Source organism: Betta splendens, chromosome 6 (genome assembly GCF_900634795.4).
Source record: "Betta splendens chromosome 6, fBetSpl5.4, whole genome shotgun sequence".
Classification (NCBI taxonomy): domain Eukaryota; kingdom Metazoa; phylum Chordata; class Actinopteri; order Anabantiformes; family Osphronemidae; genus Betta; species Betta splendens.
Window position 1 is genome coordinate 10908024 of NC_040886.2, and position 16080 is coordinate 10924103.

General features: G+C 52.4%; 1 protein-coding gene across 1 annotated transcript; it reads left to right on the forward strand.

Moving 5' to 3' along the window:
* The first annotated feature begins 487 nt into the window (after positions 1–487).
* Positions 488–15686, forward strand: vwf (von Willebrand factor). The gene is given in 53 exon segments (XM_029154639.3): positions 488–736; positions 815–866; positions 945–1088; positions 1190–1292; positions 1368–1576; positions 1840–1961; positions 2441–2660; positions 2740–2862; positions 2952–3063; positions 3144–3190; positions 3274–3410; positions 3501–3639; positions 3763–3863; positions 3945–4140; positions 4221–4436; positions 4538–4784; positions 4870–4964; positions 5148–5299; positions 5385–5488; positions 5565–5703; positions 5798–5932; positions 6102–6248; positions 6350–6490; positions 6584–6682; positions 6769–6925; positions 7020–7187; positions 7269–7404; positions 7499–7808; positions 7940–9098; positions 9178–9282; positions 9368–9511; positions 9600–9743; positions 9826–9990; positions 10074–10120; positions 10208–10385; positions 10538–10779; positions 10859–11048; positions 11137–11481; positions 11558–11796; positions 12000–12102; positions 12234–12305; positions 12481–12585; positions 12684–12715; positions 12717–13040; positions 13117–13233; positions 13360–13540; positions 13678–13718; positions 13799–13915; positions 14193–14291; positions 14473–14601; positions 14698–14737; positions 14822–14919; positions 14992–15686. Coding segments are annotated over 53 exon segments (8559 nt in total). The 5' UTR covers positions 488–730; the 3' UTR covers positions 15178–15686.
* Positions 15687–16080: the final 394 nt, after the last annotated feature.

Genomic DNA, 16080 nt, shown 5'->3' on the forward strand with positions numbered 1-16080 from the left:
TTTACATAATACACCTGCTTGGAGTTATTTCAGCCTGTGTGAATTTCCAACAGTCGCATATTTAGATACGCTCCACAGCTGTTTTATTGCAGACATTAAAGGTTACGGTTTGACATTTCTGACACTGATTGTAAATGTTAATGCTGTTTTCTAATGTCATTGTCTCTGTCTTTGTTTTCCAGATGATCTGTGAAATTCGCACCTGAGAGTGTGGATCTGTGCCTGTTCCCATTGTGTTTACCCGTGTTTATGTGCGCGCCGTGTCATCTTGGCGCAGCCGGGTCATGTGGCACCAGCGGAGCGGTGTTATTGCGTGCGATATCTCCAGTAAGTGTGTTTTCCACCACAGATGTTTGGGTTGGCGCTGACACACGTGCGTACGCGTAGACTAATCACTCAGCCCGGCGATCAGTGGGCACTTCCTGGTATTGTCCTGATGAATGTGTTTGATGGTGTCAGTCTGCAGGCCCTGAGTGATATTGAGCCCTTCTTGACTTAAGCAGCTGAGAGGAGGGGCCTTTTGGAAAGGCAGCGATAGCTCGACGGGAAGACGAGGGCTTTCTGCTATAAAAAACAGCTTCCAGTGTGACTGAGGGTTTAGCCTGTGTTTGACATAGACCTGTGCTCTACCATCATGTCCCGATCCTGAGGTCTGAACATCGGGAGTTCCTGGTTTGGCTGCTGTGCCTGGCTCATTTTTGCAAATCTGTACATAACTAAGGCTGAAGTCATGGAGGTACGAGAGAATGAGGGAAGAAGGTTTACGATCGTCAGAGGCTGATGATGATGATGTTCATATTTGTGTGTTTTTCAGCTGCGTATGAGGAGGTACTTCAGGGAAACCTGGTTTCTCCTGCATCTGATTGGTGAGTCGTCCGTTCAAAGTGGCCGTTGGTCTTATTCCTAGAGTTCGTTGCGGACCGTTGTGCCGTGCGTGTGTCCAGCTGGCGCGGTCGGTGCAGCGAGCAGGTGCAGCCTGTTCGGGAGACACCACGTTCACACGTTTGACGGCGTTTTATATGAGTTCCCTGGGGACTGCAGCTACCTCCTGGCTGGGGACTGCGACCACCGCTCCTTCATACTGCTGGGTGAGTCGGACAGATTTTATTTCTAAAAGCACATGCATTTAACTTTCCCTATGCAACGTGCGCGCTGAACGACGTGCGTGCGTGCGTGAACGTCACCGCAGGCGACTTCATGAACGGCAAAAGAATTGGCGTCACGTTGTTTCTGGGGGACGCCTTCGAGCTGCACCTGTCTGCAGACGGACGGCTCACGCAGGGAGATAAAAGGTAGCCAGACCCGTTGTGCAAATGTTCAATCCCGTCGGTCCTCACACAGACCTGATGTTTGCTCCGTGTTCTTAGGCTGCCGCTGCCCCACGCATCGCATGCTGTGTTTGTGGGCGCGGAGCTGGGCTATTATAAGCTCTGGAGTGAGGAGTTCGGCTTCACTGTTACCATTGATAATGCAGCCAACATCGCCTTGACGCTAACTGAGCAGCACGCCAACCGCACCTGTGGCCTCTGTGGCAACTTCAACTCCGTGTCAGCTGATGAATACACGGCTCAAGAAGGTAGATGCACCTGGGGGGGGGGGTTAAAGTCATGAATGTGCAGCCGAGGGCGTATGCGGCATGTGTGCCTAACTGAAAGAGAAAAGTAGGGAGAGTCCACTTTTCCTGAAATGTAGGAAATGATTTGAGTCACCAGTCAGCAACAGGAAGAGTAGCTCTGCACAGGAAAAGATACCAAGGAAAACAGAGCCAGGGAAACAGTCGTGGTGGGGTGAGATTATGGAGAAATCTGTAAACTCACTTGAGTGCGTGTGTCTTTTCAGGGTTCGTGACGGATGACAGTTACGATTTCGCTAATTCGTGGGCAGTGAAGGGGGCCGACCAGTCCTGTCGACGTGTCTCGAATCCCGGCAAATCCTGCAACAGCTCCAAGGAGACGTCAACGGTGAGAGCGGTTCACTAATACGTCCTAATGCATGAGACTCTCCTCCGGCTGCAGCTGCCTGGTTAGAGACAAAGGGAACTTTACCAGGCCACCTGTGACTTGTCCTGAAGACAGACTTCGAGAGCGTATTGTAGGTCATTGTCTCGATCATGTGGAGAGATGAACCATCTCTGTCAGGTCAAATGCATCCTGCAGCAGATGCATTCAAACCATCTGTGTGTATTTGGTGGAGCCGTGCTTCCACCCCTGTGTCCTACTGAAGCGATGGTACTGTATCAGCCAGGTGATGAGTAGTCGCTGGTCTTTTGACCTTAGAGTTCATTATGTCCTCATCAGACCAGATAATCTGTTTTTCCCAAGGTACTCAAAGGCCTTTGAATGTCCTCCATCCATCCACTCTACTAAAAAGTGTTGAGTGGTGGAGACTTCCTGGCCTGGTCTCATCGTGTCTATACTGTATCTTCCTGTCCTTTGTCCAGATTTTGTCCGGCTGCAGCGTCTTGCAGGCGTCTGCCGTGTTTGGACTTTGCGCTCACCTGGTGCCCGCAGACGCGTTCCTGCCGCTGTGTCAGCAGGAGGCGTGCCACTGTGGCACCAAGGACGCTGAAGGCTGCTTCTGTCCGGTCCTCCTGGAGTACGCCCGCGCGTGCCAGGCCCGCGGGGCGCTCCTCCGGGGCTGGCTGGAGGAGAGCCAGTGCTGTAAGTCCGACAGTGTGTGGTTCAGATAGCGGCCGGCTACGGCGCTATCTGCGATAACGCGCCTCTATCGATTGCACAGTCCCCAAGTGTCCCGTTGGAATGCAGTACAGTGAATGCACCAGGCCCTGCTCCACCACCTGCCACAGTCTCAACATCCAGGAGGTCTGCAAGGAAGAGTGTGTGGATGGCTGCACGTGCCCAGGTAGCCTCGCTCGCTCAGTGCGTCTCCCTCTCTCTCCTCGTCCCCGTGTTTCCAGTCGTAACGCCCGGTCGTGTCTAACTGCGTTCTAGTGGGTAAGGTTCTGGATGGAGACCGCTGTGTGGAGGTATCTCAGTGCTCCTGTGTGCACATGGGTCGACACTTCCCTCCAGGATCCACTATCTCCCAGGACTGCAACACCTGGTGAGATGCCAAACGCTGGCACGTACACAACACACAGCACGTACAGTCTTTAATATTTCCTCTCTTAAATCTTTTTCCAGCGTGTGTCGCCACGGTTCCTGGGAATGCACCAACGAAGGCTGCCCCGGTGAGACGGCTCCACCGGCACGTTGGGCTGCTGTTTCTGGGTTCGTGCTGCTTATTCCCGGTGTGCTGTGTGTGTGCGTGCAGGCGAGTGTCTGGTGGTGGGCCAGTCTCACTTCAAGACCTTCGACCACAAGTTCTTCACCCTCGCCGGCCGCTGTCAGTACCTACTGGCAAGAGACTGCACAGAGGGGGAGTTCTCCGTCGTCATTGAGAACGTTCAGGTATTGGTTGTGTGACATTACCGGATCCTACGCTACGACACCACATCTGCTGTATCTCCAGCGTGCCGGTGTTTTGCCGTTGCGTTTCAGTGTGCGGACGACGTGGACGCCGTGTGCACGCGGTCCGTCACGCTCAGCCTGCCCTCGCTGGAGGACATGACGGTGAAGCTGAAGCATGGGGGGATTGTCTCCGTCAACAACATGGACATTCAGACCCCCATGCGTCATGGTATGACACTGGGCAGATCAGTTTCATAGTCTCTCTAAGCATATTTTCTACGTCTGGAGACCTCTATGTGAAATGTTTTGTCTGAATTTAACCAGTCTGGCCCTGGTGTGTGCTGCTTTACAGGGCGCTTGCACATTCAGACATCGGTCCAGGCTTCTGTACACGTGCAGTTTGGAGATGACCTTCGTGTGGACTGGGATGGGTGGGGTCGCGTGCTCCTAAAGGTTCAATATGTTGAATCCTACATATGTTTCTGGTTTAATATTCATCTGAAGTGAAGTACTGACGTCTCTCCACCTGCTCAGCTCGGCCCACGATGGGCAGGACGGACCTGCGGCCTCTGTGGCAACTACAACGGCAACCAAGGCGATGACTTCTTGTCCGGCTCGGGGCTTGTTGAGGCGAGTCCTCAGGCGTTCGGTCGGTCGTGGAGGATCAGCGGAAACTGTGAATCCACCAACACACATGAGGCCGATCCGTGCACAGTTAACCCCAAAAGAGGTACAAGCATCCGCACGCACTCGCTTCTAAAACCTAGCAACGCTCAGGCTCAACGTCTGACCCCCCCGTGCGCCCCCTAGTCCGTTATGCAGAGGAAGCGTGTGCGGTGATGATGATGGACGCGTTCACTCCGTGCCACTTCCTGGTGAACCCGGCGCCGTTCCAGCATTTCTGCCGGTACGACGTGTGCGCGTGTGCGGACGGTGAGGAGTGCTTCTGCTCCGCCCTGTCAGCCTATGCAGCCGTGTGCGCTGCCAAAGGAGTCCTACTCAGCTGGAGGTCCCCCTCACTCTGTGGTATTCTAACACTGACATCATTTATTCTAGTTATCCATTATTATAATATCTACCCCCTGTAATCCTGTGAACTGAGCGACCCACTCATCACCCTGGTTTAGCCATGCAGTGCCCTGGAGGCCGGGTGTACGAGGCCTGTGGGAGTGTGTGCGAGCGGACGTGCCGCGCCCTCTCCGGGGCGGAGGCCGCCTGTCGGGGGGAGAGGCTGTGTGAGGAGGGCTGCTTCTGTCCCCCTGGGAAATACCTGAGCGACGCTGGCGAATGTGTGACGGCCGACCTGTGCCCGTGTCTCCACGATGGACAGCTCTACAGACCCAACGACGTCTATGCGGATCACGACAGCATCTGGTCAGTCGTTAACAGTGTTTCTGTAGCGCGGGGAATGTAATAAAACTGATTTGGTGGTGAACTGCTGTTGTGTTTCTGCGTGTAGCTACTGTGAGAATGGCTCCATGCGCTGTAGCTCCTCTGAAACGAACACTTTGCTGTCTGACCTCTTCTATGACGATGACCCGGCGCCGTCCAGAGGTACAGTACCGTTCTGGACTTTGCTGTTGTGGTGCTGTGTCTTTTACTTTGCACGGCCTGTAAAATGTTGCGGCCTTTGTCAAAGCAAACCATCTGCTGAGTGAAGCATAGCTCCGTCCTCACCACCCAAATATACAATAACCTAATATTTAACTGCATCTGCTTTTCGCCTCTGTTTCGCAGAGCGGCGCTCGCCTCAGTGCCCGCCCCCGTTAGATCACGCCGCGTGTGATGCCGGAGAAAAAGGTGTTGAGTGTGCCAGAACCTGCCAGAACCTGGACTTGCCCTGCGTCAACCTCGCCTGCATCCCCGGGTGCCTCTGTCCAGCTGGCACAGTAGGTGGTGTGCGTGTGTGTGTGTGTGTGTGTCATGTGACGCTCTAGGTAAAATCGAATCTGAATCCGACCGGATTGATTTCAGGTGCGTCACCGCAGGGACTGCATTGCGCCCGAGCAGTGTCCCTGTTACCATAACAACAAGCCCTATACATCAGGAGAGACCATCTCTGTGGACTGCAACACCTGGTGAAGTCATGACTTCAGGCGTCTTCATGGTGGAGACGTGCCTCTGTGCTTCCTTAACGCTCTTGCTGTTTTGCAGTGTGTGTGAGCGCAGGAAGTGGCGCTGCACAGAGAAGGTGTGCGACGGCATGTGCCGCACAGTAGGGGAGGGGCATTACATCACTTTTGACGGCCTCAAGTATTCTTTCCCCGGCCTCTGCCAGTATGTGCTGGTTCAGGTGAGAGACGGAAAAAACAACATGGGTGGACTGAAGCGTCTGCTCTCGTCTTCATTGTAATTTTACCACTTATTCGTACTTTCACTATCAATAGGACATGTGTAATGGAGCAGACGGGTCCTTCAGAGTGCTGGTGGAGAATGAGGCCTGTGGAATTGTGGGGCATCGCTGTGCAAAAGCTCTTACTGTTTCCTACCAGGGAGAGCTGATTGTAATGCAACATGGAGAGGTAACATCCTCAGAGACACATGTATTTATACTGATAAGTCACCTATATGTAGAGACACACATCCACACATACATGTCACAAGTAAATATTCAACTCTCTATCAGATGTCTAACAACTGCTGTGGATTCAGTCTTTTAATTCAGACATCGGCATCTTTGGCATCTTTCAGGTGAAGATGAAGGAGCCGGTGCTGCAGGGCTCACAGGTGGAAATTGTCAGATCTGGCCAGTTTTACACTTTGCTGTTAGGGAAAGACATTTCCCTCAGCTGGGACAGAGGAACCCGTCTGCTGGTCCACATCTCAGCCACATACAAGGTACGGGTGTGCTACATTCTAAGACTCTGGTTGCATTGAGGCCCTTGTTCCACATCAGGCGATATCATTTACCCAGTTTGTTGCATTCATCGCCGGTGTAGGGTCGCGTGTGTGGTCTGTGCGGTAACTTTGACGGGAACGTCAACAACGACTTGATCAGCAGTAACAACCAGCTGGAGGTGGACGCCGCCCATTTCGGGAACTCCTGGAAGGTCGCTCCCAGCTGTGCCGATGTAACTCAGGTGAGGTGCTTCGTCCTCTGTACACGTTGTATGGAATGAGTATTTAGAAATGTACAGCTCTTCCAAATCAACCCTCCCTGTCTCTGCGTACAGACACCTCTGCCCTGCAGTGACAACATTGTCAAGCTGGTAACGGTGGAGCAGTCGTGTCGCGTGATCACTGGGTCTCTGTTCAGAGAATGCAACAGCCAGGTGAGTGGTGTTACAGACAACCTGCACAGTACACGGCGTGGTTCTTGCACTGGGCCGTTTCTTTATCATGCGCTGCGCGCTCCTAGGTCGATGCAGAGCCGTACGTGGAGATGTGCGTGGAGGCAGCGTGCTCCTGTCCATCTGTGGGCGACTGCGTGTGCTTCTGTGATGTCATCGCCGCCTACGCTCAGGCGTGTTCGGAGCGGGGCGTGTCTGTCAGCTGGAGATCCAACGATCTTTGCCGTGAGGGTTTTTTGTCGCCCGCACACAAATATTGTGCTGTTTCCCCCACGTCCCTTTTTTATTGTGATTGTGGGTTGGCTTTGTGTTTCTTTAGCTTTGAGCTGTGAGGAGCTGAACCCCACGAGACCCGGCGTAGGGGAGGAGTTATGCCAGTGGAGGTATAATTCATGTGGCCCGGCCTGTCCAATCACCTGCCAGCACCCGGACCCCCTCCCCTGTTCGCTCACCTGTGTGGAAGGTTGCCATGCCAACTGCCCCCCAGGTGACACAACCGCGCAACACTGTTCGTTCAATGTATGAACCGAGCATTGATCTAATAGGATGATCTCCTCCATGAACCCAGGCCAACTGCTGGACGAGGTGGCCATGCGCTGTGTGGAGCCCTCTCAGTGTCAAGTGTGTGTCCATGAGGGTCAAAGGATCTCCCATGGCAACAAGGTCATCCTGAACCACAATGACCCCGACCACTGCAAGATATGGTAGTGCTGCTTTGGAGCACATTGAATATCCTGGATTAGTATAACTCTATGCTCTGAATGTTTTAAAATGCTTTGCTTTGCGTTTCTTCTTCAGTCACTGCGACAACAACACCCTCAGCTGTGAAACCTGTACCTCCCTCGCGGCTTTGACCACACCTATGCCAACAGCTGCCCATGCGACCTCTACGGCCCAGCCCCTCACCACCTTGATGCCTGCCGGCACATGTGACCGGGCCATGGATCTGGCGTTCTTATTGGATGGTTCCCAAGAGCTGAGCGAAGGAGAATTTCAGGCAACCAAAGACTTCATATTGGGAGTGATTGAACGCTTTCGCATGGGTTCAGCTCACACCCGAGCCACAGTGTTGCTCTATCACTCTGGAGTTAAGACGTATGACCTGCAGGTAAAGTGTATGTTCTTGCTGAATGAAGTAATGCAGCAATACCTTATTCATCACGTATCTGACGTGTGTGTGTGTGTATGTGTGTGTGTATGTGCCTGTACTTTGTTTTTCCATTTTTGTTTCATTTTCAGGTTCAGAAGTGGCTGTTTAAGAAGACTGTGCGTGAGCTGCACTACGCAGGAGGAGATGCAGCCTTCCTGGACGAGGCCGTCAAGTACCTGGTCATCAACATCTACGACAAGAACAAGCGTGAGCACGCGGGCCGCGTCGCCATCATCTTGAGCGCCAGTGCCAACCCCCGCCCTGTGCGGAGCATGGTCAAGATGCTCCGAAAGAAAGCTATCACCACTCTGACAGTGGCGCTCGGCCCTGGGGTGAACATGGAGCAGATTAATGACATCACGAAGGTCAACCCAGAAAACAGGGCCTATGTTCTTAGCAGCACCGCTGAGCTGCCTGACCATCTGTTGGAGCTGACAGATTACCTCTGCACCCTGGGGATGGAGCCAGAGGTGGCAAAACCTCCAATTCCAAAGCCCACTACAAGTAAAGCTTCCAAAGGCCTGACCACCACTACCCTGGTGCCTCCCGTGGAGCCCCATCCGACACAACACCTCCCCGAGACCCCCAGAACCACCCCCACCCTGTCTCCCACCACCACGTCACCATCTTCGACCTATCCAGTCCAGGATGTGACATTCATTATTGAAGGCTCCGATTCCGTCGGCGAGGCTAATTTTAACAAATCCGTCCACTTCCTGGAGGAAGTTATCTCACAGCTGACGAAGGAAGAGGAGGTCATCCGCATCACTGTGATCCAGTACTCTGTAACAGTCACCGTGGAGATCAGTCGATGGGAGCTCAGGCGACAGAGGGCTTTGCTGTTACAACGACTGAGGGAGATTCGTTGGAAGGGAGGGAGTAAGACCAACACGGGCGCGGCAGTCGCCACCACCATGCAGGAAACAGCTACGGTCTGGCCTTCGCGGGCTCCCACCCCCCCACAGCTCGTCTTCCTTGTGACAGAAAACCCACCCACCGACACCGTGAAGCGCCCACCCTCCATGACCGCGCAGACCCTTGTGTATCCCATTGGAGTCGGCCCAAAGGTGCATGAAAGCGATTTGCTGTCGCTCAGCTCGCCTCAGCGTCCGCTGATGGTGGACGACTACAACCACCTGACATCACTGGTCCACCGTGTGGTCAATATCACCCACAGCACGGTCAGGCCTCGTTTTCCTACGCTGCCACCGCTGGTCGTCCCCACGCTGTCCAGCCTTCCTCCCTCAGGTGAAGAGGACACACTCATGACAATGACTCGAACTGCAAACAGAGGTCTGTACCGGTGTAATTTGCCTTCTCTCCACAGTGCCATGCAGAAAACCTGTGGATGTGTTGTTCCTGCTGAAGGCTGGAGAGCAGCTGGACGACATGAAGACATTTGTGAAGGCCTTCATCAACAATGCTGACATAGGTGCTTATTTCTTATAATCATGCAAACACTTTTTTTGAAACCCCTGAACTGCTGCCGTGAATGAGGCCCTCACTTTTGTTTGCAGGGCAGAATGGCACTGAGGTGTCTGTGGTTCAGTACGGACGCACCAACACGGCCGAGTTTACCTGGAAGGACGACCAGAGCAGATCACGTCTCCTGAACATGGTGGCGGGCATTCCCAGACGCCCCGCGGGCGCCCCTGCTCTCGGTAGTGGATGCGTGCACGCAATAAAATGCACATGATGGCGAGAACACGCCTGCACAGCGCGTTCTCTGACTCCTGCGTCTGTCGGCAGGCTCAGCGCTGCTGTTCGCTGTGCAGACATCCATCTCGTCACTCAGCGGGGGAAGAGTCGGTGTGCCCAAGGCCGTGGTGATGCTGGTGACTGACAAATCAACTGATGATGTCAGTGAAGCCGTTAACGAGGCACTGGCAGCAGGTGACGATGCCTCTGCGCGTGAGAAAAACCATTCAGTCATCTTCTACTGTCATAGTTCACTGATAAGGGTTTCCCTCCTCAGGTGTGTCCGTTTTCCCCATCGGTGTGGGATCAGGGTATGACAGGAGTGAGCTTGGCCTCCTTGGTCACCGCGGCAACCAAGACAACTCTTTGCATTTGAACAGCATGGATCAGTTACTAATGTTGCTGACGCTGGATCATGGCTACACAGAGAAAATCTGCAGAGGTGCTTAGAGCAGCAGTTTTATTTCTCTTTGAATAGTATTCAAATGAATTACTGCAACAATAATTCAAACCTTTGCGTTTCAGCTGGTCCACCAGGTGTTTGTGTGGACGATAGTGGAAATGAGAGAAAGGTGAGCTATGTTTGCTGAAGCTCGGCGTTGCAGCGATAGCATCCTTTCACAACATTGGTGATGCTCATGTGTGCGTCTGTGTGTCAGCCTGGTGACACGTGGCTGCTGGAGGACGGCTGCCACTCTGTCCTCTGCCACCCCAGTGGGGCAGTGGTGGTACAAACCCACAAAGTCAGCTGTGACAGACTGGAGCCTCCAGCCTGCGGGGACAACATGCCGCCTGTCAGAGTCCAGGAGACCTGTGGCTGCCGCTGGGAATGCCCATGTATGAACCCCAGAAGCCATCAAATAGCCTTTAAAGTTTTTATTTACACTTTGAGACCATCTATATTAAGCACACATCATTCCCAACTTGGGTGTTTAACAATGAGCGCCGTCTATTTATACCCAGTCTTCCTGCCTGCTGTTTGCTGACAGGTATGTGTATGGGCAGCTCCACCAACCACGTGGTCAGGTTCGACGGCTTGGCGTTAAGACTGGACGGGGAGGGCCTGTGCTCCTACACGCTTCTTACTGTCAGCAGAGGTCCCGGTGAGGGGTCGGAGGTCAAACTCCACACTGGACCCTGTCGTAACTCTGCGAATTACAACCAGGTCTGCATGAAGGCAATGGAGGTGATCCATGGCTCATACAAGCTGCTGCTGAAGGGTGATATAACGGTAAGATAAGTGTGTAGCTAGTGAGGGGTCATCACCTACAGAATATTAGTGTATGCCGTAAGTGTGTATTTACTCGCAGGTGGTGATGGATGAGGAGAAGATCGCGTTGCCGTGGCGACATGGTGGCCTGGAGCTGGTGCGCTATGGGGGAGTGATGCTGCAGCTGAAGTCAGACCAGGGCTATGTTCTGACTTTCACTCCTCAGAGCAACGAGTTCACCGTCACACTGCTGAGCTCCTCCACGTCTGGTCGTACCGCCGGACTGTGTGGTAACAAAAGCAGCTTCTCTCATTTGCTCCTACCGCTCATGCATCTCTTCCTTGTGCTGCGTCATATCCCCCCGTTCCTGTTCTTCAGGTGCCTGTGGGGACGCGGAGGCTAGCGTCCTCTCTTTGCGCAACGGCAGCTCAACCACGAACCAGCCAGGCTTCGTCTCGGACTGGACTGTGGCTGCGGACGGCGGCGCGTGTCTGCCGCGGCGAGGCGGGGCGATTTGCGTGTCCGGAGCCTCGATGGGATGTCAGGCCTTGCGCTCAGAGGTGTTTGAGCCGTGCCGTGCGCACATTCCCGTTCAGGTGTTCCTCGCCAAGTGTGAGGAGCAGGCGTGTGACGAGTCGGACGTGTGTGAGCTCATTGCAGCCTACGCCCGCCTCTGCGGGCAGAGAGGCGTGTGCGTGGACTGGAGGAGCCCCCATCTCTGCCGTAAGTCTGCCTCTGATGTGCACATGCTCACCCTCGGTGTTTTAACACTTAGCCTCTGCCCGCTCTTCTGTCACAGCGTTGCACTGCCCCAGCTCCATGGAGTACGATGCATGTCGGACGGGGTGTGTGGAGGACTGTAGTAGCATACAGGCGTTGCCTGGCGACTGGCTGGTTGCTAGGGGCAACGAGTCATCCTGTATTGACACACCTACCGAGGGCTGTTTCTGTACTGGTGGAACCGTTCTGCATCACGGACAGTGTGTGTCTCCAGAAACTTGCAACCAATGCACTGACCAGCGTGGACGCACATATGGGGTGAGACACATGGACACAACAGCATCTATATATGTATGTTAGAAAGACGCAAAACTCACACCAACTTATTTACTCCTTCACTTATTACAGAAACATAATATAAAATGATAGAAACAGATGGAGCTAAGAGTTTGTTATTGCAGTGGGATGAGAGCGCCCTCCAGAGTTCATTCCAAATATAACCACATGTTATATGTTTGCAGTATATGGAGAGTTGGGTACCAGATGAAAACCCATGTCTCATTTGCATGTGTTTGAACGAACAACACATCAACTGCACAGCCAGGCCCTGCAGTGATGTCAAAGGTAGGCACCTGTTATTTCATTTTAATGGTATTTAAAATGATTTAAAAAAAGCAAAACCAGAAAGAAATTGTATACTGTATATATGGTATATTTATAGGGTATATATATAAATTTCACACATGTGCCTGTAGCTCCAGTGTGTGGACCCTGTGAAGTTCTAAGGGAAAAGAGAGAATCCAAATGCTGCCCAGAGTATGAGTGTGGTATGTAAACTAATAAAAACTATTAATATAATTAAGCATCTATATTTTTTCTAATCAGCTAGGAGCATCACTAGGACAGATACATTTCATTCTGTCAGTGTTTAGTGTGTACTGTTAGTGTGGCTTTAACTTATTGCATTAGATGAAGCTGAAAACAAACGTTCTATCCCTCCAGTGTGTGATCTAGTGAACTGTAACCTGCCCGACGCTCCTCACTGTGAAGATGGTCAGACCGTGGTTCTGAAAAACCCTGGCGAATGTCAGCCTGTGCACGAGTGTGGTAGGCTGTAAACTCGAACTGCTGCCGCTCCCCTCTGGCGAACGTCCGCACGTGTTTGATGCCTTCCGCTAACTCCCTCGGTCCCCTTTTGGTTCCAGTGTGCAAGCGGGAGCAGTGTGCTCGTCGGGCCCCCCCCCTCCTGCCCCCCCCACCGCTCGCCGTCGGTCAAGCGCACGGCGTGCTGCGACGCCTTCGAGTGCGCGTGCAGCTGCCAGAACGCCACCAGGACCTGTCCCGCCGGGTACGCGGCCTCCTCGACCACCAACGACTGCGGCTGCACCGAGACCAGCTGCCGGCCGGAGCGGGTGTGCGTGGTGGGCGGCGCGGTGCGCCCGGTGGGGAGTGAATGGGAGCAGGGCTGTGAGAAGTGCAGCTGCACCCAGCTACAGGATCGAGAGACCTCCCTGCACATCGCTCGGTGCTCCCCGCCTGTCTGCGACCGAACCTGCCCGAGGGTGAGAGGCAGGCACGCGTCAGGCCTACAGCATGCGCCCCATGCCTTTACGGTCTAACCTTCATGGTATGTTTCAGGGCTCGACATACAGTGCATCAAAAGGCGAGTGCTGTGGGAAGTGCACACCGACCAGCTGTGTGGAGTCGGGGGGAGAGATGCGAGGAGACGCACAGATCGGGGGAAAACTCAGAAATGTATGTGTGCAGAGGCTTCCTATACTGTATACGCATATATATGTGTGTGTGTGTGTGTGTGTGTGTGTGTGTGTGTGTGTGTATATATATATATATATATATATATATATATGTACTTGTTTACAGGTGGGTGAGGTGTGGCAGTCCCCACACGATAAATGCGTGTTGCATCAGTGCGTGAAGGTGAACGACGAGGTGTTCGTGTCCGCGACCAACGTCAGCTGCTCGGCGGTGGCCACGCCGTCCTGCCCGCTGGGCGCCGAGCTGCGCTGCGACGCCCGCGGCTGCTGCCCCAGCTGCCGCTGCGGTGAGCGAGGCCTCCGGGGCCGCCGCGCCAGCGATGGCCGCCCTCAGCCCGTGATGCACTGGGGGTTGTCCATTGGGTTGTTCTGGCCGAATGTCACACACGCGTGCTTCTCTCTCTCTCTCTCTCTCTCTCTGCAGTTCCCGTGGACGGCTGTGTCCTCAACCAGACCGTCGTGGGAGTGAGTCACAAAGAAATGGTCTAGTTTCACATCATGTGACTATCGCAAAGAGTACAACCTGCGTGTTTCGTACTGCACAGGCAGGCGAGAGGCTGATGATCGATGCGTGCACGCACTGCGAGTGTGCGCTGGAGGACGGAGCCCTGAGCAAATACCGACTGTCCTGCAGGAAAATCAGCTGTCCAGCTTGCCCAATGGTTACTGTCTTCCCAAAATCTATTTTTATCATCACTGTTGATCATTTATCACCATCCCGACTAACCAACAAACTTAAACATGCATTGGTTATTCTCCAATCCTTTGACCACATTCCCTCCATGCTCATCATTAACCCGTGACCCCATCATTTCTGTGATTCACTGTTCACAGAGGTAAATACTAAATTATTTAATGGACCTTGCATATTAATGTCTTTGTAATGCACCGCTGTAATGGCCTCCTGATCTACATGTGAACCAACCACGCTGTTATCAGGGATACACTCTGCAGAAGGAGGAAGGCGCCTGCTGTGGACGCTGTGTTCCCACCGCCTGCTACGCACAAAAGCCAGATGGAAACATGATCAGTCTGCAGGTTGGTGCTTTGAAGGAAACACAATACATGATGTAGTCCAGCTGCTTTTGCAAAATCCAATACATTACTGTAAAAATCTGTGATAACTGCAAAGTCTTCTTACTTTATTCTGCAGCTTTTTGTCCATAAAGGCGATGCTGTATATATTATATATACTGTATAGATATACTCTGTCCTGTAGGTGAACACCACTACTGAGGACGGCTGCAGCTCGTACACCTGTGGTGTGAACGCTAAAGGGGACCTGGTGCTGCAGTCCAAAGTGACCACCTGCCCTCCCTTTAACCGCCAGGCCTGCCTGGACAGTGGGGTACAGCTGCTACGCCCCCCCCCCCCCCCACACACACACACACACAGTGTTCCCATGTTTCTGTTTGTCCTTATTGACAGTCCTCTTTGCTTTCAGGGCGAAGTGAGCCGAATGGGAGCAACCTGTTGTGAGCTGTGTAAGTAAACCTGTGCGGCCCTGGTGCTGTATTTAGAAAAGTCTTCACAGATGCTCTGATTTGACTAACGCTGCTTGTGTGAAGGTACGGAGCCGGAGTGTCTAAGGGCCGTGGGAACGCTCAACTACATCAGGGTGGACGACTGCCAATCAGAGCACCAGGTGGAGCTACGCTATTGCGAGGTAAGAGGCCATTTAAACCCTTCTTCCACTGCGTTTATCCTCCAGCAGCTCATCACGCCCATTATCTGTCAGGGTAAATGTCGCAGTAAGTCCATATACTCCCTGGAGAGAGCTGCCGTGGAGCAGGAGTGCGTGTGCTGCTCTGCTGTGGAGACGGAGCCGCTCAGCGTCCCCGTCCTCTGCGCCAACGGCACCCGCAGCCACCGCACCGTCCTGTCCGTCACCGCATGCGACTGCGTGTCCAAGCACTGCTCCTGAGCAAACGCTTGGTTGTGAAGTGTTCAGGGCGTGTGTGCATCCAAGTAAACCCATATAACGGAAGAAGCCAACACCGATACCCATACAAAAATAACCAGTACCAATAAAACCAACCTGCCAGTTTCATCAGCAATAATATATGAGAAGCATGTTTATTCATGCATCCATTGTTTTTTTTTCTTGCTACTGTTTTGTTTTGTGGTTTCCCACTATTTCCCCCACGTGTTCTCGCTTCATTCTTTCCTCCCACAGTTACCTGAATACTCACACCCGCTCTCACGCAGCCTGACTAAGCTCTGCCCCCTCTGCCACATGTACCTGCACCTGTTTCCTGTCAGATATCTAGTCTCTGGAGTTTATAGGTCGCTCTCATTTAGTGCTCACCCTCATCGTGCACTCGTGCCATTCCTTGTGGTTTATCCAGTGTTTTTTCACAGATTTTCCTGGTGTTTAATTCCTGCTTACTGGACTGTTCTGTGTTGTTAATAAACTATTTTACTGCAACAGCTCATCCAGCTTGCTGAGTCTTGGATCCTCTCACTCAGTTTGCGAGAAGCATTATAGATTCAGTTCAAAAAGGAAAAAAATCTGTTATTTCCTGAATAGCATTTATTTAATAGGTTTGGTTATAAAACAATGAACATATGAATATGATGTACTGTAAGACATTAAATTACTTAACAATTAACACTGAATGACTCACTAAATTTCTTTAACCACTTGTAAGACAGTTAAGGCCAATATCAAGTAGTCTTTAATCTATAAAGTTTGTGTGTAATAATTTGTTGACAGGAAAATATTTCACCCAACACTAAATAATAGTAATAGAGTAAAAAGTTGCGTAGTTGCATCAATTACTTGTCTCCATCATTATGTAACAGGTTTTTAAATAACCAGTATTGA